The sequence below is a fragment of the Oncorhynchus masou genome, chromosome 27 (assembly GCF_036934945.1).
Source record: "Oncorhynchus masou masou isolate Uvic2021 chromosome 27, UVic_Omas_1.1, whole genome shotgun sequence".
NCBI classification, from domain to species: Eukaryota; Metazoa; Chordata; class Actinopteri; order Salmoniformes; family Salmonidae; genus Oncorhynchus; species Oncorhynchus masou.
The window spans coordinates 45876162-45900760 of record NC_088238.1 but is presented as its reverse complement, the minus strand read 5'-3'; the positions used below and the strand labels follow the sequence as shown (position 1 = coordinate 45900760).

The window sequence follows — 24599 nt, the reverse complement described above, 5'->3', positions numbered from 1 at the left end:
ATCGCCAATTGATCACACCTCAACCCTTAGCCAGCCATCAGTGGGTCAGTCCAAACCATCTCCAGCTGAAGAGATGGAGCTCTTTCATAGAGAGGACCAGCTCTTTGTGTTGGACATCTTGGAGCCCCAACATCAGAACCAGCCCAGACTGAGGTCTGTTGTGGAGCTGGAGGCAGCGAACGCATTGCTCACTACGGATGAGGAGTCGATCAGTCTGATGGATGATGAAGGGCCCTGGAACCAGACTCAGACCCTGGACAGGCCCTCTAACAGAAGCCCTGAGAATCTACATCTCCAGTACTTCTCACCCGAAGAGTGTGATGGTGATACACTGCCATTAGAAGACGATGAAAGCTGCCTATCCCCAGAAGCTTTGCCTCCAATGACCAGTATTTGTGATGCGGTGGCTCTGAGAAATGGGACTGTCACAGAGTCTGAGGGGATGGCTGTGGCTGCCCTGTTAATACTGGGTGACCTCACAACCCCATGTTGTCCTCATTTCAGTTAATCGCCACAAATGTGCACAACATATGACAGTTAATCTCAGGTTCAATTCGAGAAAACAACTGTAATTGAAGACCTTTTTACAAGTGTGCACCACACAGTTTAATTAACCACTTCATTTTCCTTTGTGCCTTTTTGTATTTTGTTACTTGCCAAATAGTTCAAATATTATATTCATATTTCAGACTAAAGTCAATCTTATTTGATCTGTTGAAAAAAACACTCCCATTGAAAAACATGATCGAGTTTTAATAAGAACACTGATCTTGAACCAGAGTAAACCCACTCACTCAAACAAACGGAATGGAATGTGGTTTTAACCAATCAGCATTCAGTATTAGACCCACCCGTTGTATAAAGAAGTAATAGAGACCTGTTGATATCATAACAGTATGGATTCACTAGAGCTCCATGTTACCAATATTACTACTGTACATCACAAACAACCAGGTTTTGTGGTCTTGACATTATGTTTACGACTTGGCTATGACTTTTTTGTGTGTCCAGAAATGGCAGTCAAATGTATTCAACCCTGTAGTGACGACGATGCAACAGCTGTAGGACTTGTGCTTCGAGTACAATCCATTGGAAGGCACTTCAGAGTTGGATCTATACTTGATATACCATCTGATACGTGCAAACTGGTATGGTATACCTGACTGACATTGATGCAGGGGAACTATTGAACTGGAGCTTTCCTATGGCAGTGTGTGGGGTTAGGTGCAGGTTCGCACACACACACAAACATACACTCTCACTCATACTATACACTCTCACTCAAATACATACTCAACATTAAAGAGAGGAGTCCATTTTTGTTTGCCTGTAATAAATTAGTACATCATTCTCCTACCATATTTTTCATTTCCTGGTTCTTTAAAGCTCCCTAAAAAAACAAACATTCCCCCATAACTTCCAACAAATTAGTAATTTGTACAAAATGAAAACATGCTTAATTGCATGATATGATAACGTAAGGGTTTTCACAAACAATGAATTCCGCAAGTTCTGCCCCATTCATTTTCAACGAGGGCACGCAGAGAAATGTGTGGGGAACTGTGGGAAGGTGAACGGCGAGAACCCTGCTCGTGGGCAGGTAGAGAAAAAAAAACGATCTCTACTTTATGCAAATGTCAAGCCGCCTCTAGTCAAAACCCACAGTGAGATATGAGATTTCTGAGAAGCGCTATATACAGCTAAGTGTTATTCAGGGGAGCATGCAGACCAGGCACTGGTTCACTCTCCCCTATCCAGTGAAATGTTCTGTGACATTTTGTCAACGTTCAAATGACGTTCTCCTGATGTTCTGTCACCATTAAGGTGACCTCAAGGCATGGTCTTTACTATTCTGGAATGTTCCCTTGACGTTCCGTCAACATTATGGAAGGGTCTTGACCTTGTTGGTGACGATGCTGGCGGCCTGAAAGACCCGGTAGCGCTCCCGAAGGTTCCGTCGCCGCACATGCTCGTTGGTGATCTCTAAAACATTCTCCACGGGGAACCAACCCTTCTGTCCGTCGGAGAGACGGATCCCCTCGTACAAACCTGGAGAGATGGAGGGAACGAGGGAGGGGAAGGAGGTGGAGAATGAAGGCGAAGAAGAGGGATGGGTGAATGCAGGGGGGAGTTAGGATGTTTACATGCAAAATAACATTCACAAATCAAACTGCTACAGTATAGAGGATAAGGTAGGTTAAAGGGTTGAATTAGAATTTTCAGGATAACAGAGAGTTGGAGAAAAGAAGTGGGTTAATTGGATTGGTTATTACTGTGGTACTAATAATGACCGGATCATTTCTGGATTTGTAAAATAAACTGCTATCCAGTTTCCTAACTAACCACATGACAGGTCATTAGTGTCCTGCCAGGTCTTACCCTCGTTGGTCTTGCGCACCACGTTGATGATCTCCGTGGGTTCCAGGGTGAGCTCATCAGCTTGCTGAGCAATGTACTGCTCCACACACTGCACCTGAGGACAGTCTGAGGACACAACAGTAAATATCAAGAAATCACACAAATACAAACCACAAAGTGTGTCCATGTACTTACAATAAGGCAAACGGAGAGTAAATGGGTGTGTGGATGGTTGAATTTGGCAACTAGCTGAGTCACTAATGGCTTCCTAACTGCGGCTAGCTAACCCAGTCACTCACCCCAGTCATCATAGATGACCTCCTCCTGATCTCCATCATGGTTACCAGGGTTAGGGAACGCTGCTATCCACCTGTGCAGGTCAGACCTGTGCAGGTCAGGTAGAAAGAAAAGCAAAAAGGAGAAAGAGAGAATGGACTTGTGAAACAGACCATAGAGTGTGAATAAACTTGTGTATTTGTAAAGGATGTCACGCTGCTCGTTTAGCGAGTACCACTTCCTCCTGATTCGGCTCACACAGAGGCTCGAACCTAGTACCTCTGCTTTGTTAGCACACGTGACCACCCTCCCGAAGCGTTTTACCAGTAGGCGTCACCGAAAAGTGAACTATTCGGTGGTGCAAGTGGGGACACTTCAGGCTGAGGAGTAAGTTTCACATATCCCCATGTGCTCCATATCACACAGTGTTCTACTCACTGTGAGGAGGCCTTCATCAGCCTCTCCATCATGCGTCCCTGGTGGTTCTCTAGTAGAGTCAGACAGAAACAGTGTTCATAGCTAGGGCTCAGGGCCTGGTCCTCTCTTATTGGCTGAACCTGGACCAGGGAACGGTGGGCGTGGTCCATCACCACGAAACGCTCTGAACTAATGGAGATAAGAGGAGGAACCAATCACATTGATGGGCTGGGACAGTAAGATGAGTCATAGACTGTATGAGTGTAGAACATGTGAATGTAGAGCCACCCTCTATATTCTAGCATGACGTGTTATACATTACTTGTGAAGCATTAATAAAGGCCTTATGAAGGTTTTGTGAAGGCTTCATAAAGCCTTATGAACACCATAAGGGGGACTAACCCCTTCTTGGTGGCGATGATGAGCAGGTCGTTGAAGAGGAAGAGGTAGACAGGGGTGAACTTGGGACGCAGGTTGAAGAGGTTGCCCCCTTTAGCCATCTCCTGTACCTCCCCACGCTTCTCCAGGAAACGGGTTTGGGAGATGATGGGGATGGCCTGATAGAGAGGCGGGGAAGGTTAGAGGGAGAGGAAGAGAGAGAGAGGGGAGGATAAATGTATAAGAATCAATTAGAAAGGGATAGGCTCATATTGTATTTGGGTGGTGTAATAACTGAATGACTGACTGATTAATTAACTACCTTGAGCTTGTCAAACTCCAGCGTCTTGGAGAGGTGGATCAGCTCCTCAACCTGTTTCATCTTCCCCACTTGGGTGTTGCACTCCCCTATGATCTGAGGAAAAGTGAAAGAAAAAGAGAAATTGTATGAGACAAAGAACAAGAGACTGAATGAAAACAGTAGATCAGAGACACCTTGGCTGCCCCTTCACTTTTCCTCTCAGACAGACAAGAGAAATAATACTCATAGCCCTTCTCTAATTTCATGAAAATCCCCATTCCTTGCTATCACAAGTGTATCAAGTTCTTCTCTTTTTCAAGAGGATCCCTCCCTTCTTGAATAACACTAGCTAGCACAGCAGCAACCGGCAGCCAAGGTAACACACACTGTAATGTCCCCTTGAACCATATGTTTCTTGGAGCTTGGTAAGAGCATGGTTATTTTGCAAACAACATTCACACCATGTTCTGGGAATGGTGCAGGATACCCAGCTAGCACATAACGTTCTGAGAACCATATGTTTCATAGGTGGGAATTTCAGTACTTCAGCATAACGTTTTCCACAAGTCTCATGGTTCTAAATAAAGTAATGTCCTCAGAACATTCCGAGAACGTTAAGAAACAAAGTTATTCTGTGGGAATTTCAGTACTTCAGCATAACGTCTTCCTCATGGTTCTATTTAACGTCATGTTCTCAGAACATTAAGAACATTTTCCATAAAAACTATAAGAAAATATTAGCATCGTTCAAAGAACATTCTAAGAATGTTATTTAAAAACATGCACATTCTGTTCTCAGCATCAACAAAACTCTCTCTATCCTTGATCTTGTTAACTGTGTTAATGAGTGCTTGTTCCCTTTTAAATGGGGTTTGTTTGAATATACTTAAATGAACAGCTTTGTATGAATAAAAAAAAGGCATGCTTCCTCCATCCTGGTGGCACAGCGTACCAATTCCATGGATTGTGGACAGAAGATCATAGGTTTGAATCTCACTGACGCCGTGCCAGAGTAAATAAAAAAATAAACGTGTTAGCATGATTAATTCCAAAGCAAATTCATTTCCATATGTCCTATCTGTGCTTGGATTTCAAAATAGTTAACCCAAACAAAGCAAGCAATGTTATTAAAAGTCTTATTCTCAGAACAGTATTAAAACCTTCCAGGAAAACTTTCAGGGAACCGTAAAATGTTCTCAGAACCTCCCTGCAAACTAAAAATCTACATTCCCAGAACAGTCTAAATTTTCACTTCCGTTCTCAGAATGTTTAAAAAACATTCTGTTTTACCAGTCAGGAAATGTATGACTTTGTTCTCAGAACCAATGGGAAACCAAAATTGTACGTTCACACAACTTCCAAGGAACCAAATATGCTAGCTGGGAGTCCCCATCTCTTATCTCTACACTTAGTCAGATTGTCATTGTCTTCAGTGACACACTGAGTCACTCTCTCTGTCCTCTCGCAATAGGATATCCTCTATCCCACACAATAGACCAGGGGACTGACGCCGTTGCTCCATATTCCAGAACGGTGTGGAACAGTGCTTTAGAATGGAACAATCGGAATGTCGGTGGGCAGGCAGACGGCTGGATGGAAACAGGAGAGGTGTGTTACCTTGGAAACAGAGTCCAGGGCCTTGGAGGCGGTCTGTTCCTCTGTAGTCCCCTCCTTTGTTCTTTTCAGGATGTTCTGATGAACAAAAGCAACAATAAGCCAGGTTGCACAATACAAACAAATGATCTGGATTCGAGGCAAAAAAATCTGATAGTCATATGGTTTCATGCATTTCATTGTGATAGAAAACACTTTGTAGTCCACTTTCACAGTGGCCCAAAAAAACTGTTCCCATGATGCCGCTAACCTCAATGAGCATCTTAATGCGAGTGATTCGTTGGAAGGGCAGCAGCAGGAAGGACATGAATGGCAGCCGCTGGCACTGAGGAGACTCCTGCAGACGGGTGATGACCGTGGCAAACGCCACATTGGTTTTCCTGTGGGGACACATTATTCAGTGTCCCATCTTTTTCTAGTTTGCTGGGTAAATGATCAGACCAAGATGCCTCCGTCAACATTCCCAAAATCAGGAAATCCGGGAATTTTCCAATCTGGATTTCTGGAAAATCTGGGAATTTGGGGGAAATTACAAGGATTTTGCAACCCTACCTCTGAGATCTAGTAATAGACCCATACTTACATGAGGGATGTGTAGGTCTTCTCCTGGTAGATCTGGTTGCGGACGTAGTCAATGTAGGCCGGGAAGTTGTGCTGTGCATGGTAGTGGATGATGTCACAGATGTCGGAGAACACCAGACCTTCGTCCATACGGTCCTCCAGGTCCTTCAGAAACCTAATGGGGCGGGGGGTTCGAAAGGGCAAAGGTTATGGTTTATTCATTTGATGAGGGGTTTATTAAAGAGGTCCAATGCAGCCGTTTCTTTTCATATCAATATTACATCATTCCTGGGTAACAACTATGTACCTTACTGTATTGGATTTCCATTAAAATTGGCAAAATTAGCTTTTTAGCCAAAAACTATTCATCAACAAAGAATTTTGCTAGGGATTTGGCTTAGTGGTGAGGGGAAAACTGAAAACTAGCTGTTATTGGCAGAGAGGTTTGGAACTATGTTGTTATTGGTCTATTAACCAATTTACCGTGTGGTGATATCACTATGGAAAGCCGAAACTCATGCCCATGCAAACTTGCCGATTAGAAGGTCTTGTGTAGATTACATTATTAACCAGCAACTATCAGGAAATAACTCGAGCACGGTTTCCATCCAATTGGCGACAGATTTTCATGTGAATATTCTGAAATCCGCATAAAAACTATATGCCACCAGATATGCATTTCCATCAAATTCACTTGTTGCGTGATGACTTACCGCACGTAAAAATTACTTTTGCGGTTTAATTCCCATGTACCGGATTTAAAAAAACAAAACAAGTTAATTGGGCCTTCATTGCATATTCAACTCTAATGATGGTTTTGTCACAAAAATGTTGCGTTATATAGCGAATGTGCCCACGCTGGTATTGGCACGTATGTCTTAGCCAAAAGCTTGCAGATGCAGTGCTGGTATAGCCTAGATGAGGAGGTTATTATGGATAAAAGAGCGAGATTATTTGTATTTGTCAAACGGCAGCCAAGCATCGATCATCATGTCATCAGAATACGTACGTGTTGTAGGCATAGCAGCCATTTATTTGTAGGCTGGTCTTCTAAAATGTATATTTGCCAAAAGGATGCAAAAATGTATTCTAAAGATAAGGGCCACCTGTTAGTGAGTGGCTGCAATTGCCAAATGTAGTTTTCAATCAATAAAATTGACGCAGTGAAAGTCAGAATAAAGGAGGTTGAGTAATATATTCACAAAATGTCTCCATAGATACAAATGTTTAATGTGATTAGAATGGCAATTTGTCAATGCAAGATCATACAACAAAATAGAACACAAATATTTGATTCCCCCCCCCGCTTCCTTCTCTTTGACACCAACTAAGCTACATAGTAATAGATTTCTACAAAAGCAACACCCAGGGCTGGCAACGCCAATGGTTCCTACTGAACACCAGACTGCTTGTATTCAGTATTTACATTGTGCATGGACTGCATAGGAACCACTTTGCTACTATGCAAAAGACCAAAAGGGGGCGTTACACTCTCTACAGGTGTAAACGTGGGGCAAAACACTGCCTCCTTGTTTCATGTCACGTCAAGGATAAAGCAGTGGCCTGTGGCTGTGGTGGTCACTGTTGTGCTGGGTCTCCACTCTGCACACATTATAGCTTTCCTACAACCAGGATTGTTCTGATCTAACATGATACATTTTCCTGATCTAATGGGATCAACTCGATCATTGGATTCATTCTGACATTATTGATTTCTTGTTTCTGATTATTTGTGTACTTGTTTGACATTCTACTGCACTGTTAGGAGCTTAGTGCGGCACCGGCTATAACATCTGCTAAACTGTGTATGATAAACCAGTAAACTTTTATTTGATTTGTCATGATCTAACGGTATAAATTGTCCTGATCGAACGGTGTAAATCTATCAATCTGCGTCAGATGCTATTCCTTATTTCCTTCCTTCCTCTGACTCCCAACTGTTAGCTGAGAATCCCTTTACCCCTCTCTCTCCCTCTTACCTCTCGCTGACCTCCCGGACTCGCAGGACATTGGAGAAGAGGGTCTTCCTGTCCCGGATGATCAGCGCTTCGTCCAGATCCCGGGAATCCAGGAAGTGTTCTGTGAGAACTCTTAGGGAACGCAGGTACGACGCTTCCGATGTCAACACCTCAAACATACTCTGAGGGAAGAGAGAATAGTACAGTGAATTCATACATTTCAGATCAAATAAAATTGTATTTGTTACATACACATGGTTAGCAGATGTTAATGCGAGTGTAGCGAAATGCTTGTGCTTCTAGTTCCGACAATGCAGTAATAAACAACGAGTAATCTAACCTAACAATTCCACAACTGCTACCTTATACACACAGGTGTAAGGGGATAAAGAATACGTACATAAAGATATATGAATGAGTGATGGTACAGAACGGCATAGGCAAGATGCAGTAGATGGTATCGAGTACAGTATATACATATGAGATTCAAACCGTAATTGAATATCACCATCAAATTTGAGTTTTTCCTACTGACGATTCTATAAAAAAACGGAATCTTCGAAAACCTGGACACTTGCTCTTCACTCACTGGGGGATTCCATCTTAATACATGACAACGTCCATATAACTCTTCCTTTCTCTTTTATTGCTGAATTGCCTCTCCCTACCCTCTTTTCCTCTTTCCCCCTCTTCCTCACCTCCTGGTACTTGCACTGTTCAGGGCTGAGAGTCTCCAGCACCCCACTGTCCCGTACTCCTGGTATGTCCTGCCACAGGGTGCTCTGGCCCGGGGTGGGCAATGGAATAGTACCACTGCCCACCGCCCCCACGCCACCCGACCCCATGCCCACGCCACCACGGCGGGCAGTCCAGTCCATGTGGTAGTCGGCACTAGTCTTGCTGATGTTGCGGCACACCGTCTGGCGCCGGATCTCCTTGGTGATGACAGTGGCGCGGTACGTCTGGTACAGAGGCTCTAAGGAGGTCACAGAGGGGTCAAAGGGCAAACAATCTATTAATACAAATAGATTAGGTATTAATATGTGGGGTATTAATCTATGGGTGACCTTCAATCAATGATGACATACTAAACATTTTCTGTTTCTTTTACACCTACATTTGCATGTCATTTGTCACCTGATTCAGCAGTGTCTGATATTTTGGGTGTGTTATGCTTGTGTCAGGTAACCTTACCATCCTGCAGTCTGGACTCCCAGTCAATATAGGATCCTCTCCTGGTAACCTTACCATCCTATAGTCTGGACTCCCAGTCAATATAGGATCCTCTCCTGGTCACCTTACCATCCTGCAGCCTGGACTCCCAGTCAATAATAGGATCCTCTCCTGGTAACCTTACCATCCTGCAGTCTGGACTCCATGTCAATATAAGATCCTCTCCTGGTAACCTTACCATCCTATAGTCTGGACTCCCAGTCAATATAGGATCCTCTCCTGGTCACCTTACCGTCCTGCAGCCTGGACTCCCAGTCAATATAGGACCCTCTCCTGGTAACCTTACCGTCCTGCAGTCTGGACTCCCAGTCAATATAGGATCCTCTCCTGGGTGGGGCTACAGGCGTACTGGGACAGGAAAGAAGGGCAGGGTGTTAGATAACTGACTAAGCTGGGAAAGTGTTCATTAGTGAAACATAGGCCTGGTTCTAACCCTTTGGAGGCGAAAGAAACGCACAACTTTTTTGGCGAGGTGCTGGCTATCGGAGTAGAGCACGTGAAAAAGAAAAGGAGAGCCGCACACTCTAGGAGGTCAGATGCAATAATTGAATAACGTTTCTCATCAACGTATATTGACAAACACTGCGGGTCACCCATTTATATAGTTTGAAAAGACACACAGGTGTCTGTAATCATGGCCGGCTGTGGCTTGATTTAACTGGTTGATTTACAGATATCAATAGAACATCTAAAAAAGCATGAATGGAGAATATATGATCATAGATACAACATGGCTAAATGCATCCTTCTTCCTTTCCTTCCATGAGGTAATCACTGATATGTGATTGGATAAGTGATACCCTATCACCTTCATTGATCCAACCCACACTGATCTGTGGTAACTTACAGGAAGGGAGGAAGTAAGATTTTCAACAGGGCCAAAACAAAGACATATGAGATGAGAGTAGAAGAGGAAAGATGGACGTCAACAGAAGAGAGACAAGAACTTACCAGTCTTCCTCTGTGTCCTCCTTCTCTCCTTTAGTGCGTCCATCCTCCTCTTGTTCTAGAGGGAAACACAAAAGAATGAACAATATACCCTTCCTTTTATATTGTGTGTATCTGGCCTCTCACGAGAAAAGATGCTAGAAAACAGGTTTATTGCATGTTTACTTTTATACCAACCTTTTATAGCTTGGTTGATGGAATGGCCGGAGATGTTACTGAGTCTCCTGTCGTCCCTTCCCGTTTTGGGGGGCTGAGGTGGGGGGACTCTGTGGGGCAGCAGGGGGCTGGTGGGGGGTGGAGGGGCCACCCGGTGGGGTACTATGGGGCTAGAGGAATGGTTGGGGGATGAGGGGTGCAGGGAGCACCACTCCTCCGCGGTGGGCTGAGGTAAGGCGATACCCCCCCTGTGAACGGGCGTTAGGTTGTGGCCAGGTGTTTTGGACTTGTCCTGGGCAAGGGGTACCCGAGGTGGGATGGCCGGAGGGGCGTCCTCGGTAGTCTGGGTTTGGGATGGGTCCGAATCGGACTGGATCGAAGTGTTTTCCTCCGAGTTGCTGGAGGACAGTTTTGACCAACGGACCGGTTTCTTAATGTCCAGTTCTTGACAGATCTTTCTGGGTGTTGGCTCCACCATTAGTAGAGTAGCTTCATATATAGAGTCCTCCTCCTCTATGAACGCATTCAAATGGCTTGGGGGAGATTGGGTTCTTTTAGGGGGGATGGGGGGTGACTGGGAGCGTTTTAAGGCCAAGGAGGCCAGAATGACCTGGGATCCTGGGTCTGACCTTCTCCTGTTCCCTTTAGCTATCATCACATCCAGAACCTGGTTAAACTTTGCCTTCTTGAATCTCTGCCCCGCTCGTTCCTCACTCAACAAACCGCTCCCCCCCTCCTCCTCCTCCTCCTCATCCCCTACCTCGCTCTCCCCCTCCCTTCCTCTCTCCTCCTCCTCTGTTTCCTCTTCCAGAACAATCTCCTCCTCCTCCTCCTCCTCTTCTTCCTTGTTGATGGGAACCCATATCAGCTTCATGCCAGGCCGGTGGAGGTGGCACACACAACTGCAGTCCTGGTCGCAGCATGGGCTAAGGGGCGTGCCTGAACCGTGCTCCGGCTCAACTTCTACTCCTCCAATCAGCTGAAGCTCTACCTCTTTTCCGTCAGGTGCTGGGGGAGAGGGAGGGACACAGAGTTAGATGGTTTGGGAGGCCATAACATGTCACTAACATAACCCATCCCTTTTAACATCCACTGCCCCATTTTTGCTTATATGTTTGCAGTAACAGGAAATTAATAAAGCATCAGAAAGACACGTTTTTTGTTCTGTTTTGTTTGGCTTTTATGTTACCAAGAACTCCAAGACTTTGGGATTACTTACTCCATTCCAGGCATGTATTGACCCTTGAACCTTGGCAGATGGAGTTCACTGATCATTGTGGTTGCTTCCTGTCTAGTCTGGTCCTGTGGTAACAGGACATATCACTTTCACTGAGTGTGTGTGTGTGTTTCTGTGTGTGTGTGTATTTGTGTGTGTGTGTGTGTGTGTGTGTGTGTTTCTGTGTGTGTGTGTGTGTGTGTGTGTGTGTGTGTGTGTGTGTGTGTGTGTGTGTGTGTGTGTGTTTCTGTGTCCTAGTTGATCTCAGTTTTAGGAAAGGTCAACATTAAGCCTTAGGCATTAAACACAAACTGGTCTGACCAGTCAGCACAAGTGCAATGCAAATAGAGGAAGTCTCCAGTGCCTTGACAGTAAAGACTTGACAAGGTAAAAGCTGTCTGATGAGCATGCCATAAAATATTTATGGAAATGGAATGCACATCAGTCAAATCGTGTGTGTGTGTGTGTGTGTATGAGAGAGAGAGAGAGAAAACTTCACTGTTTTAGCCAAATTAACATGCAACCTTCCTATTTTTATAATACTTTCAATTGTTGCTCCTACTTTCATGATTTGTTTTTTGCTTTGTCACATAAACTTGGGGAAGAATTCTTAAGTTGTTTAGCCTGATGAGTGTTTAATACTACATCTATTTTGATATTTGTTTGTTCTTTTCTGCAGTCAGAAATGCTCCTAGTTCCTGTTCCTTATTTTTCTTGCAGTTTTGGACAGGAACCCTCTCGCTTTCTCTCGGTCAGCTCTCCCCCTCTTTCTTTCTCTACCACTCTTCTATATTTCTACTCAGCCTCTTCGCCATTCACTCACACACATACATGCACGCACAACCACACGAAGGAACGGACAGACGCCCGTGTGGGATATGTTTATTTATTTTTTCCTTTACTTAACCAGGTTAGTATCATTGATGAGGTGGAAGCTTTCTGATGAGCATGCCATAAAATGCTCATCAATCGTGATCTGGCAGAGTTACTCCACCTCAAGAATTCCATTTGGCAAATCACTCGCATACTCAGGCTGACTGGCTCTCGTTCAGGCAAGTAGTATTGATGTCTCTGAGAGGTCTTTGGCCTGGTTTACTAACTACCTCCCTCAAAGAGTGTAGGGTATAAAGTCAGAACATCTGCTATCTCAGCCACTGCCTGTCACCAAGGGAGTACCCCAAGGCTCGATCGTAGGTCCCACATTCTTCTCAATTTACATCAACAACATAGCTCAAGCAGTAGGAAGCTCTCTCATCCATTTATATTTGTTGTTGTTTTTTTGTTTAAAAAAAAGGTTGAAGGTCGAGAGCCATGCATCCTCCAAAATAGGACCCAACCAAGCCGAACTGCTTCTTGACACAATGTCCGCTTAACCCGGAAGCCATCCACACCAATGTGTCGGAAGAAACACCGTACACCTGGCGACCGTGTCAGCGTGTATGTGCCCGGCACTCCACAGGAGTCACTAGAGCGTGATGGGACAACGACATGTGTGCCAGCCAAACCCTCCCTTAACCTGGACGACGGTGGGCCAATTGGGAGCCACCCCATGGGTCTCCCAGTTGCGGCCAGCTACGACAGAACCTAGACTCGAACCAGGATCTCTAGTGGCACAGCTAGACCAATGCGCCACTCGGGAGGCCCCTATCATCCATTTATATGCAGATGATACAGTCTTATACTCAGCTGGCCCCTCCCCGGATTTAATGTTAAACGCTCTACAACAAAGCTCTCTTAGTGTCCAACAAACTTTCTCTGCCTTTAACGTTGTTCTGAACGCCTCCAAAACAAAGGTCATGTGGTTTGGTAAGAAGAATGTGTGATTACTACCTCTGAGGGTTTGATTACTACCTCTGAGGGTTTAGAGCATGAGGTAGTCACCTCATACAAGTACTTGGGAGTATGGTTAGATGGTGCACTCTCCTTCTCTCAGCACATATCAAAGCTGCGGGCTAAGGTTATATATAGACTTGGTTTCATCTATCGTAATCGCTCATCTTTCACCCCAGCTGCCAAACTAACCCTGATTCAGATGACTATCCTACCCATGCTAGACTACGGAGACGTAATTTATAGATCGGCAGGCAAGGGTGATCTCGAGCGGCTAGATGTTCTTTACCATTCGGCCATCAGATCTGCCACCAATGAGGCTTCCCAGGTGGTGCAGTGGGCTGTGCCACCAGAGACTCTGGGTTCGCGCCCAGGCGAACCACGAAATTGGGGACAACAACTACCACGAAATTAAACAACAACAAAAAAAGATTTGCCAACAATGCTTCTTATAGGACACAACTGCACTCTATACTACTGTACAAAACTTGTCATCTCTGTACACTACATCCGTCGCAATTTTGAAAATGGCGCAGACAGCGAAGATTGCCGTGCTTCTAGCTCTCAGGCTTCGGCATCCCTAGCCGCATACTCAGAGAAGACCAGATGGCTGGAGTGTTTACGGACATATTCAATCCCTCCCTATCCCAGTCTACTGTCCCCACACGCTTCAAGATGTCCACCATTGTTCCTGGACCCAAGAAAGCAAAGGTAACTAAACTAAATGACTATCACCCCGTAGCACTCACTTCTGTCATCATGAAGTGCTTTGAGAGACTAGTCAAGGATCATATCACCTCTACCTTATCTGACACCCTAGACCCACTTCCATGCCAATATATCCACAGACAATGCAATCGCCATCGCACTGTCCCATAACATCTGGACAAGAGGAATACCTATGTAAGAATGCTGTTCACGGACAATAGCTCAGCATTCAACACCATAGTACCCGCCAAGCTCATCATTAAGCTTGTGTTCTTGGGTCTAAACCCTGCCCTGTGCATCTTGGTCCTGGACATCCTGACGGGCCGCCCTCCAGGTGGTGTAGGTAGGACAAATCACCTACACTCCGCTGATACTCAACACTGGGGCCCCACAAGGATGCGTGCTCAGCCCCCTCCTGTACTTGCAGATGACAACAGTAGCAGGCCTGATTACCAAAAATGACAAGACAGCCTACAGGGAGGAGGTGAGAGCCCTGGAAGTGTGGTGCCAGGAAAATAACCTCTCACCCAATGTCAACAATACAAAGGAGTTGATCATGGACTTCAGGAAACAGCAGAGGGAGCACCACCCTATCCACATTGACGGGACCGCAGTGGAGAAGGTAGAAAGCTTCAAGTTCATTGATGTACACATCACTGACAAACTGAAATGGTCCACACACACACAGACAGTGTGGTGAAGAAGGAGCAACAGCACCTCTTTAACCTCAGGAGGCTGAAGAAATTTGGCTTGGCACCTAAAACCCTCCAACTTTTACAGATGCAAAATTGAGAGCATCCTGTCTCGCTGTATCACCGTCTGGTACGGCCACTGCACCGCCCATAACCGCAGGGCTCTCCAGAGGGTGGTGCAGTCTGCCCAAAGCATTGCCGGGGGCAAACTACCTGCCCTCCAGGACACCTACAGAACCCAATGTCACAGGAAGGCCAAAAAGATAATTGAGGACAACAACCACCTGAGCCACTGCCTGTTCACCCCGCTATCATCCAGAAAGCGAGGTCAGTACAGGTGCATCAAAGCTGGGACAGAGAGACTGATATGCATCAACTGTATTTTATCCTATACAACTGTAACTAAGTCTATGTCGCTCTGACATTGCTCACCCAATATTTATATATTCTTCATTCCTTTACTTTAAATGTGTGTGTATTGTTGTGAAATTGTTAGATATTACTGCACTGTTGGAGCAAGAAACACAAGCATTTCGCTACACCCGCAATAACATCTGCTAAACACGTGTATGTGACAAATCAAATTTGATTTGAAGACCCACTGGTTGATGCTTATTTATAAAAACCTTCTTATAGGCCTCATTCCCCCCTATCTGAGATACCGACTGCAGCCCTCATTCTGCCAATCACATTCTGTTAAAGGTCCCCAAAGCACACACACATATCCCTGGGTCGCGGCTCTTTTTAGTTTGCTGCAGCTAGCGACTGGAACGAGCTGCAAAAAACACTCAAACTGGACCGTTTTATCTCCATCTCTTCATTCAAAGACTCAATAATGGACACGCTTACTGACAGTTCTGGCCGCTTCGCGTGATGCATTGTTGTCTCTACCTTATGGCCCTTTGTGCTGTTGTCTGTGCCCATTAATGCTTGTACCATGTTTTGTGCTGCTACCATGTGTTGCTACCATGCTGTGTTGTCATGTGTTGCTGCCATGCTATGTTGTCATCTTAGGTCTCTCTTTATGTAGTGTTGTGGTGTCTCTCTTGTCGTGATGTGTGTTTTGTCCTATGTTTTTATTTTATTTTTAATCCCAGCCCCCGACCCCGCCCAAGGCCTTTTGACTCTTGGTAGGCCGTCATTGTAAATAATAATGTGTTCTTAACTGACTTTCCTAGTTCAATAAATATAAAAATAAATTGAGATAAAACACCATTCAAGGGAAACCGGTTTACCTATACAGGTGCACTGACAAAACCGGTTTCCGGCTGTTTAGTGTAGTCGTTTTGTCTCTGGGTAAAGGGAAAACAGGAATGAGGCAACACACCTGAGCACAGATTCCGCTCTCAAAGGAACATACCGCACTCGCATGTGGCATGCTGCATAATGGTATCAAACTGGCAAAGAAACGTGTCAATGTTTGTAACACTCAGATACCGGACAGATGTTTTTCTTAACTTGCCACCCTAGGGCTTGTTGGGTTGGGTTGGGATGACTGTTAATGCTTCCTGATCATTAGGTCATGTGTTACCGTTGGCAACACTTGATTAACGGGCATCCGTGGGAAAGCTAACCGGTAGAAATACAATTCATTTTGTTTGCTCTGTCTGCATTGCTTGCCTTGTAGATAGGTAGGCTACATGGCTAATCATGACAAATTATCAGTCCCTATCATAACATAGTTTTTCAAGAGGATATTAATACTGATTCATGAATTGATCAATTGATATACTGACTGGCTGGGTCCAAAATCTGTCTTGCCTACTACTTACTAAAACTACATACTATGTACTAATCGTACTACATACTATTTAGAATGTACTGTTTAGTAAAAACTAATACATTAAGCAACATATCAGCCTGCTAGTCTCATCCTACTGAGAATGTGTCATCTAATACACAGTTGTGTTGATTCCCTCCATTCCTTCATTTGGTACAGAGCATCCCCTCGGCTGATTATCAGCTGTTGTCATGACGACTCTCTTCCTCAATATTATGCAGTGAATTCTACTAGATAAAAAGCAGAAATTAGTATGACATACTGGCATTTAAAGTATACTACCTTTTTTAAATGTCATATACTATAAAACATATTTTTTGCACACCTAAAATGCCTACTATTTAGAACGCAAGTACAGATATTTCAGACACAGCCACTATCTGATTGCATTAAAAACAAACTCTACCTGATCGACTGGCTGGGATGCCCTCCTCTCCTCCAGGGGTGTCCCTCTTGGCCTGGTCGCTCTGCTGCCGCAGGATCCGGCTCCTCTTCATGGGCAGTGGAGGGGCCTGGTCTGGACTCGCAGACTGCTGGATGGAGGCACGGGACGGTTTGGGCTTGACCGTGGGGGCCCTCCTGGGCCCTCGGGTCCGGAGAGGAGGATTGACGGTGGTGCCATTGGCAGTTGGTGTAGCATATCCTCTGGTGGTAGGTGTAGTCTCTGTGTGACTGAACTTGTTCACTATGCTCTTGACTTTACCTCTGGAATTGCTGCCTGTGCTGCCCCTCTCCCCGAGTTGGGAGGGGGTAGAGGGGGATCCGTTGGAGGAAGGGGGTTTCCTAGAGATGGGGGGCCGGGGTTTGGCCTCCGGTCTGGGGGGTAAGGGGGACGTGGGGCGTATGGAAGGTTCCGGGAGGGACATATTGGAGGGTGGTCTGTATTTCCGGGAGTATTCCAATCTGAGCTCTGACCTGTCAGGAGGTCAGGCTTCCAGGTCAAAGGTCAGTTTGGGTGTGACATTTTCACCTGGAGAGGAGAGAGAGAGAGAGGGAGAGAGAGAGACTGAATACAGCAAGTCTGAATGAGGACAGTCTGACAGAGACTAGTTTCACACTACTAGTGTCATTATACTGTTTTATGTTCTCAGGTCTAATATGCGGTAATACAACCATTATAAGTATTTAATATGACAGTAATAAAACTTCACACACATCATAAAACACAGCGCATCCATTAGCAATCAAATCCAAATAATTGAATAGAGTTCTCTTAGCTATGTCGCTGCATTAAAGATCCCTAAGACAGGAAAGGTAACTTTGTCCTGGTGAGAGGGAGGACTGGAACTTTGGACTGGAAGGAGGAGACACACCTTCGAAGACATACAGTTAACCACAGATGAGGAACCATGAATCCAGTCAATTGAGTGAGTGCCATGTCCATCAGGCATGGCGTAATTTTGAACGTATTGCAAGCTTGCCACCTAGAATAATAAATATACGGTTTCCATCTAGAGAAAACAGGTTACGTAATGCGTTTCACAACAGGAAGCTCAACAACAACAGAGCAAATCTCCTTAATACTTTATGCCAGAGTCCATTCAGACATTTCAAGTTTGTTAATGAACGACAGCAAAGTAACAGAGAGAGAGAGTGAGAGAGACAGAGAGAGAGAGAGAATTATATTTGGAGGGGAATGGGGAGGGAGATAAGGAAAACGATTGGAAACAGGGAAATTACTGTACCGTTTTGGAATGGCTCATGTGGTCAAATTAAAATGCATTCATCACATGCTTTGTAAACAACAGGTGTAGACTAACAATGAAAAGTTGACTTACTTACGGGCCCTTCCCAACAATACAGAGAGAAAGAAAATAGAGAAATAATTGAAAAGTAAAACACGTAATAATAAAAGTAATAATAAATACACAATGAGTAACGATAACTTGGCTATATACACGGGGTACCCGTACTGAGTCGATGTGCTGGGGTACAAGGCAATTGAGGTATATACAGTGCCTTGCGAAAGTATTCGGCCCCCTTGAACTTTGCGACCTTTTGCCACATTTCAGGCTTCAAACATAAAGATATAAAACTGTATTTTTTGTGAAGAATCAACAACAAGTGGGACACAATCATGAAGTGGAACGACATTTATTGGATATTTCAAAATTTTTTAACAAATCAAAAACTGAAAAATTGGGCGTGCAAAATTATTCAGCCCCTTTACTTTCAGTGCAGCAAACTCTCTCCAGAAGTTCAGTGAGGATCTCTGAATGATCCAATGTTGACCTAAATGACCAATGATGATAAATACAATCCACCTGTGTGTAATCAAGTCTCCGTATAAATGCACCTGCACTGTGATAGTCTCAGAGGTCCGTTAAAAGCTCAGAGAGCCTCATGAAGAACAAGGAACACACCAGGCAGGTCCGAGATACTGTTGTGAAGAGGTTTAAAGCCGGATTTGGATACAAAAAGATTTCCCAAGCTTTAAACATCCCAAGGAGCACTGTGCAAGCGATAATATTGAAATGGAAGGAGTATCAGACCACTGCAAATCTACCAAGACCTGGCCGTCCCTCTAAACTTTCAGCTCATACAAGGAGAAGACTGATCAGAGATGCAGCCAAGAGGCCCATGATCACTCTGGATGAACTGCAGAGATCTACAGCTGAGGTGGGAGACTCTGTCCATAGGACAACAATCAGTCGTATATTGCACAAATCTGGCCTTTATGGAAGAGTGGCAAGAAGAAAGCCATTTCTTAAAGATATCCATAAAAAGTGTCGTTTAAAGTTTGCCACAAGCCACCTGGGAGACACACCAAACATGTGGAAGAAGGTGCTCTGGTCAGATGAAACCAAAATTGAACTTTTTTGTAACAATGCAAAATGTTATGTTTGGCGTAAAAGCAACACAGCTCATCACCCTGAACACACCATACCCACTGTCAAACATGGTGGTGGCAGCATCATGGTTTGGGCCTGCTTTTCTTCAGCAGGGACAGGGAATATGGTTAAAATTGATGGGAAGATGGATGGAGCCAAATACAGGACCATTCTGGAAGAAAACCTGATGGAGTCTGCAAAAGACCTGAGACTGGGATGGAGATTTGTCTTCCAACAAGACAATGATCCAAAACATAAAGCAAAATCTACAATGGAATGGTTCAAAAATAAACATATCCAGGTGTTAGAATGGCCAAGTCAAAGTCCAGACCTGAATCCAATCGAGAATCTGTGGAAAGAACTGAAAACTGCTGTTCACAAATGCTCTCCATCCAACCTCACTGAGCTCGAGCTGTTTTGCAAGGAGGAATGGGAAAAAATTTCAGTCTCTCGATGTGCAAAACTGATAGAGACATACCCCAAGCGACTTACAGCTGTAATCGCAGCAAAAGGTGGCGCTACAAAGTATTAACTTAAGGGGGCTGAATAATTTTGCACGCCCAATTTTTCAGGTTTTGATTTGTTACATTTTTTTGAAATATCCAATAAATGTCGTTCCACTTCATGATTGTGTCCCACTTGTTGTTGATTCTTCACAAAAAAATACAGTTTTATATCTTTATGTTTGAAGCCTGAAATGTGGCAAAAGGTTGCAAAGTTCAAGGGGGCCGAATACTTTTGCAAGGCACTGTATGTACATACTGTATAACTAGGAATAAAGTCACATATCGTAAACAATAAAAAAACAAACAGCATATGTGATAAGTCAAAAAAGTTAGTGCAAAAAGGGTCGATGCAGATAGTTAAATAGTCCAGGTAGCAATTTGGTTAACTATTTCGTAGTCTTATGCCTTGGGAGTAGAAACTGTTCAGGGTCTTGTTGGTTCCAGACTTGGTACATCGGTACCACTTGCTGTGCGGTAGCAGGGAGAACAGTCTATGACTTAGGTGGCTGGAGTCTTTGATTCCGCCTAGTATAGAGGTCCTGGGTGGCAGGGAGCTCAGCCCCAGTGATGTCCTGGGCCGTACGCACTACCCTCTGTAGCGCCTTGTGGTCGGATGCCAAGCAGTTGCCGTACCAAGCGGTGATGCAGCCAGTCAAGATGTTCTCGATGGTGCAGCTGTAGAACCTTTTGAGGATCCGAGGGTCCATACCAAATCTTTTCAGCCTCCTGAGGGAGAAAAGGCGTTGTCGTGCCCTCTTCATGACTGTGTTGGTGTGTTTTGGACCATGATAGATCCTTAATGATGGGGACACTGAGGAACTTGAAACTCTTGACCCGCTCCACTACAGCCCTGTCGATGTGAATGGGGGCGTGCTCGGCCCAAAATTTCCTGTAGTCCACGATAAGCTCATTTGTCTTGCTGACAGGGAGAGGTTGTTGTCCTGGCGTCACACTGCCAGGTCTCTTGCCCATAGGCTGTTTCATTGTCGTCGTGATCAGGCCTACCACCGTTGTGTCGTTGGCAAACTTGTTGATGTTGGAGTTGTGCGCGCCCACGCAGTACTGGGTGAACGGGGAGTACATGAGGGAACGAAGTACGCACCCCTGAGGGGCCACCCGTGTTGAGGGTCAGCGTGGCAGATGTGTTGTTAACTACCTTTGCCCCCTGGGGGCGTCCCATCAGTAAGTACAGGATCTGCAGCGGGAGGTGTTCATTCCCAGGGTCCTTGGCTAAGTGATGAGCTTGGAGGGCACTGTGGTGTTGAACGCTGAGCTGTCGCCAATGAAAAGCATTCTCACATAGGTGTTCCTTTTGAACAAGTGGGAAAGGGCGGGTGTGGATTGCAATAGAGATTGTATCACCTGTGGATCTGTTGGAGCGGTATGTGAATTGGGAGTCGTGCGCTTTGGCCAATAAAAAGCTAACACACTGAAGACATTACAGTTCCATGCAGTCAATGCACTCTGAAGTGATCTTTACCAGCACATGGTAAGTTACAGTAAAAGCCCTTTTATCTCGGCGAGACATGATCAAATGTAACGCTGTAAGAATGTAAGTCATATGTGCACAATGTGAATGCTTGCTAAGGGTGTGTGCAGCGCAGACATTCTGAACAGATGATCTGGCATCCCATCTGATACTCTGTACGAGCTCGGAACATGACATTCAATACCCTTCATTCGTTGCATTCACTCCATTCATACAAAACAGCCGAGGGAAGTGTCCCTCCTCTTCTAGTTCCCTTCCTTCTATAAAAAAAGGGGAAAAGTTGATGTCATGAACAAACTATTCATTTCATTGCGAGGTCATTCAAAAATAGACACTAAAACGGCAGGTCGATAGCCACAGCTCTTGCTGTATTAAACCAAAAGAGAGATTAGGTTAGTCACCGTACCAATACTCATCCCCCTATACAGCAAGGCTTCTCTATAGGGAGGTTATTGCATCGCTCTCTGTAACTGTAGAAGTGAGATCATACATCTGTACAGAATCCAATGGCACACCTGTATCCATATTTCTGCATGAATGATTGGCTGTGGCACACTTTCACACTTGACTCAAAAAACCCAGAGACTCCTTCACCACATAACACCAACTTAGACTTGCTAACGACTTTCAGCTTGATGTGTCAGTGTGGGTCAATTCTGGTTCCAGTTTTAGCCTCAGGTTTTGATTAACAATGTAAGTAGGGGTGGCTGCTTGTTGGTTGTGAACATACACAAAGAACTCATCGACAATGCAGTATGCATTATGTCTCCTTAAGTGTACAACCCCCTCTGCCTGTCTATGACCAACCATCAGTATGGATAACTATTGTCCACCCTTGCTTTCTGACCTGTTTCAGTCAATAGCAGCGTTCTTCTGTGTTTCAGACAGGCTACATGCTATCATGTCTAGGTCACTAGGCCAGTCTTTCACTCTGTCAAAACGTTCAGCCATTGTATCTCTCAATCAATCCTGGAGAGCCCCAGTGTGCACTGACCCACTCACTTTTTTAAGATTGATTTTCATTGTGTTATCCATCCAGTTTGGCAGTCCAGCTGACGATCCTAAGTGCTTTAGTGGACCTTCATCCATTAACTACAGGCATGTGTGTGTGTGTGTGTGTGTGTGTGTGTGTGTGTGTGTGTGTGTGTGTGTGTGTGTGTGTGTGTGTGTGTGTGTGTGTGTCTATTTGGCCATCTGCTCTTAAGTGTCACAGGACGGGGGCTTTAGGAAGAGAAATCTAGAGCACTGGACACAGCGTCTAGGGAAGAACTGACAATAGCCATTATAAACAATATCGTCTCTCTATGTCTGTTTGTCGGGAAGAGCGGAAAAAGGTGTGTTTTGACAGGAAACACACACACACACACAAACACTGCCTCGTAGTTGCATTTTTACATCCCCCAAAAAATATTTAGATTCATGTTTCAGACCATTAAGTTTATGAAAATTGTTAATTAATGAAAAACTGTAAAAGAAAAACATATATATACTGTGTTGGACCATGTATACAATAAAATCTTGCAATCTGAACTGAAGTTCCACAAATGTAACTACAACATTTGATATGTCAATTCATTTTGTCAAACTACTGTCAAAATCGTAGGCAGCCAGACAGTGAATCAAGTGCATGCTACTCACCAGTAGATTCGCATCCACGTCCGTAAACAATCATCCAACGACAATCCAGTTCATGTAAAATTGTTGCCTTGACAAAACCCCTGTCAACGATTATAAATCGTCCTCCTCCGATTAAAAAAACAAGTATATTTAATCAGTCGCGGCTACACTAGTCAGGTTATGAATCAACTTCACTAGTTCAACAAAAATGGGAAATCCATAAAATACAATGTAGTCTAAACATACACGATAATAATAACACAACGAACGATAGTGTTCTCTGAGTATTCTTTATTGTTTCGCTGTAGATCCTAGTATGCGGTTCGGGAGCGATTTCATCATTGCCAGTTCTTTGTTTCCTGCTTGCGTTCGCGTGCGTGGGCCTGCCGGTGTGGGGTTGTGCCCCCCCGAGATTTCTCCACCCTCTCTTTCCTCTGTCTCCCTCTCATCTCACACAACACAAACTGAACACAACTCGCTCGCTTTCAATAGAGTAAACGCCCTTTCAAAACAACACACTGACATACTGGTGGAGAGATATTATAATAGAAGTGCTTGAGAAGCATTGTCAGGAATTACTAAATAGCCTAACTCCTTATAAATAGCCCTACTTTTTATAATATTGATCTTCTCTTCCTTTTTGTATGACTATAGGTCTCTTATTGCCATAATTCAGAATTACATAGACGCAGATGATTTACTGTGTAATGCTTATTCATTTCCTTCCGTGCAGGTGCACAAATTGACAGGTGCTCAAGAGGGAGTTCCTCGTGACAGTGTCTGTCTCTTGTTCCGCCCCTCGACATTGCCTTTCGCCACGATTCATTTTTTGTTTTGTTTACTACTCTCTTCTAGCGATAATTGTTTTTAAACAATTCAATAATCTGGAGTCTGTAGAAACGTTTACACTGTACACTGTTTACACTTTTGACTGTCAAATCTTACTCATAATAATCTATTGGGTTATAGTCCAGTCTTGGTTATTCTATGGTTTGTTTTATTGAATAGCCATTACATTTGTTATTGTCACAGTTTAAACATTGAAACCATGTTTTCCAAATATTACAGTGCTATTCATTTATGCATTTTGTGTTTAAAATAAAAGACCGTTTGCCATGAATGAGAAGTAGATCCGGTCACTTACAAAGCAATCTGAAAAATTGTCTAATTTTCAGAATATGGAGGTAAAGCATCTCTTCATAAAGTGCTGTGGGATTTGTGCATTTTCCTATAATCATAAATAATTTGATCACATACATTGTATATGCAATGGATAATTTATGAATGGAGAGTGAAAATGCAATACGTAGCCTAGTACGCATGTAATGCATTTTTTCCATTGCTTAGAATAAAATACGTAGTTAGGCAGAGAAGGGTCTATTTAACTAGCGTAGCTACTCCTGCCGCGAGAAGATACTGCGGCTTTTCAGTGGTGAGGGAGTGGTGTTTACTTTGGGTTGACGTTGTGTGCGTGAAAGGAAAAGTCTAAACGGCATTCTTGGGACGTCCCAATTCTGACGTCACTCCTCTGAAGTTGACGTTTAAAACGGTTACGTTAGGGTTACGGTTCAATGTGTTATTTAAGCAATAAAGCCCGATGAGGTGTGGTATATAGCCAATATACCACGGCTAAAAGCTGTTCTTATGCACGATGCAATACAGAGCGCATGGCTACAGACCTTAGCCGTGGTATATTGGCCATATACCACCTTATTGCTGTTATGAACTGG

General features: G+C 44.2%; 1 protein-coding gene across 3 annotated transcripts; it reads right to left on the bottom strand.

The window, feature by feature from the left end:
• Nucleotides 1–732: 732 nt before the first annotated feature.
• Nucleotides 733–23591, bottom strand: arhgef15b (Rho guanine nucleotide exchange factor 15b). Of its 3 annotated transcripts, none has more exons than XM_064940469.1 (16): nt 22891–23591; nt 16833–17396; nt 10222–11208; nt 10048–10102; nt 9383–9444; nt 8562–8839; nt 7885–8045; nt 5928–6080; nt 5595–5724; nt 5348–5422; nt 3752–3844; nt 3454–3608; nt 3073–3240; nt 2658–2743; nt 2380–2484; nt 733–2049 (listed from the first exon to the last, which is right to left on the bottom strand). In XM_064940469.1, the coding sequence occupies exons 2-16, from the start codon at nt 17290–17292 to the stop codon at nt 1883–1885; spliced, it is 3135 nt and encodes a 1044-aa protein (XP_064796541.1). In that variant the 5' UTR covers nt 17293–17396; nt 22891–23591; the 3' UTR covers nt 733–1882. The 3 variants fall into 3 exon arrangements, with proteins under 3 accessions (XP_064796541.1, XP_064796543.1, XP_064796542.1); XM_064940471.1 differs by lacking the exons at nt 16833–17396; nt 22891–23591 and adding exons at nt 11420–11502; nt 15882–16802; XM_064940470.1 differs by lacking the exons at nt 16833–17396; nt 22891–23591 and adding an exon at nt 11420–15741.
• Nucleotides 23592–24599: the final 1008 nt, after the last annotated feature.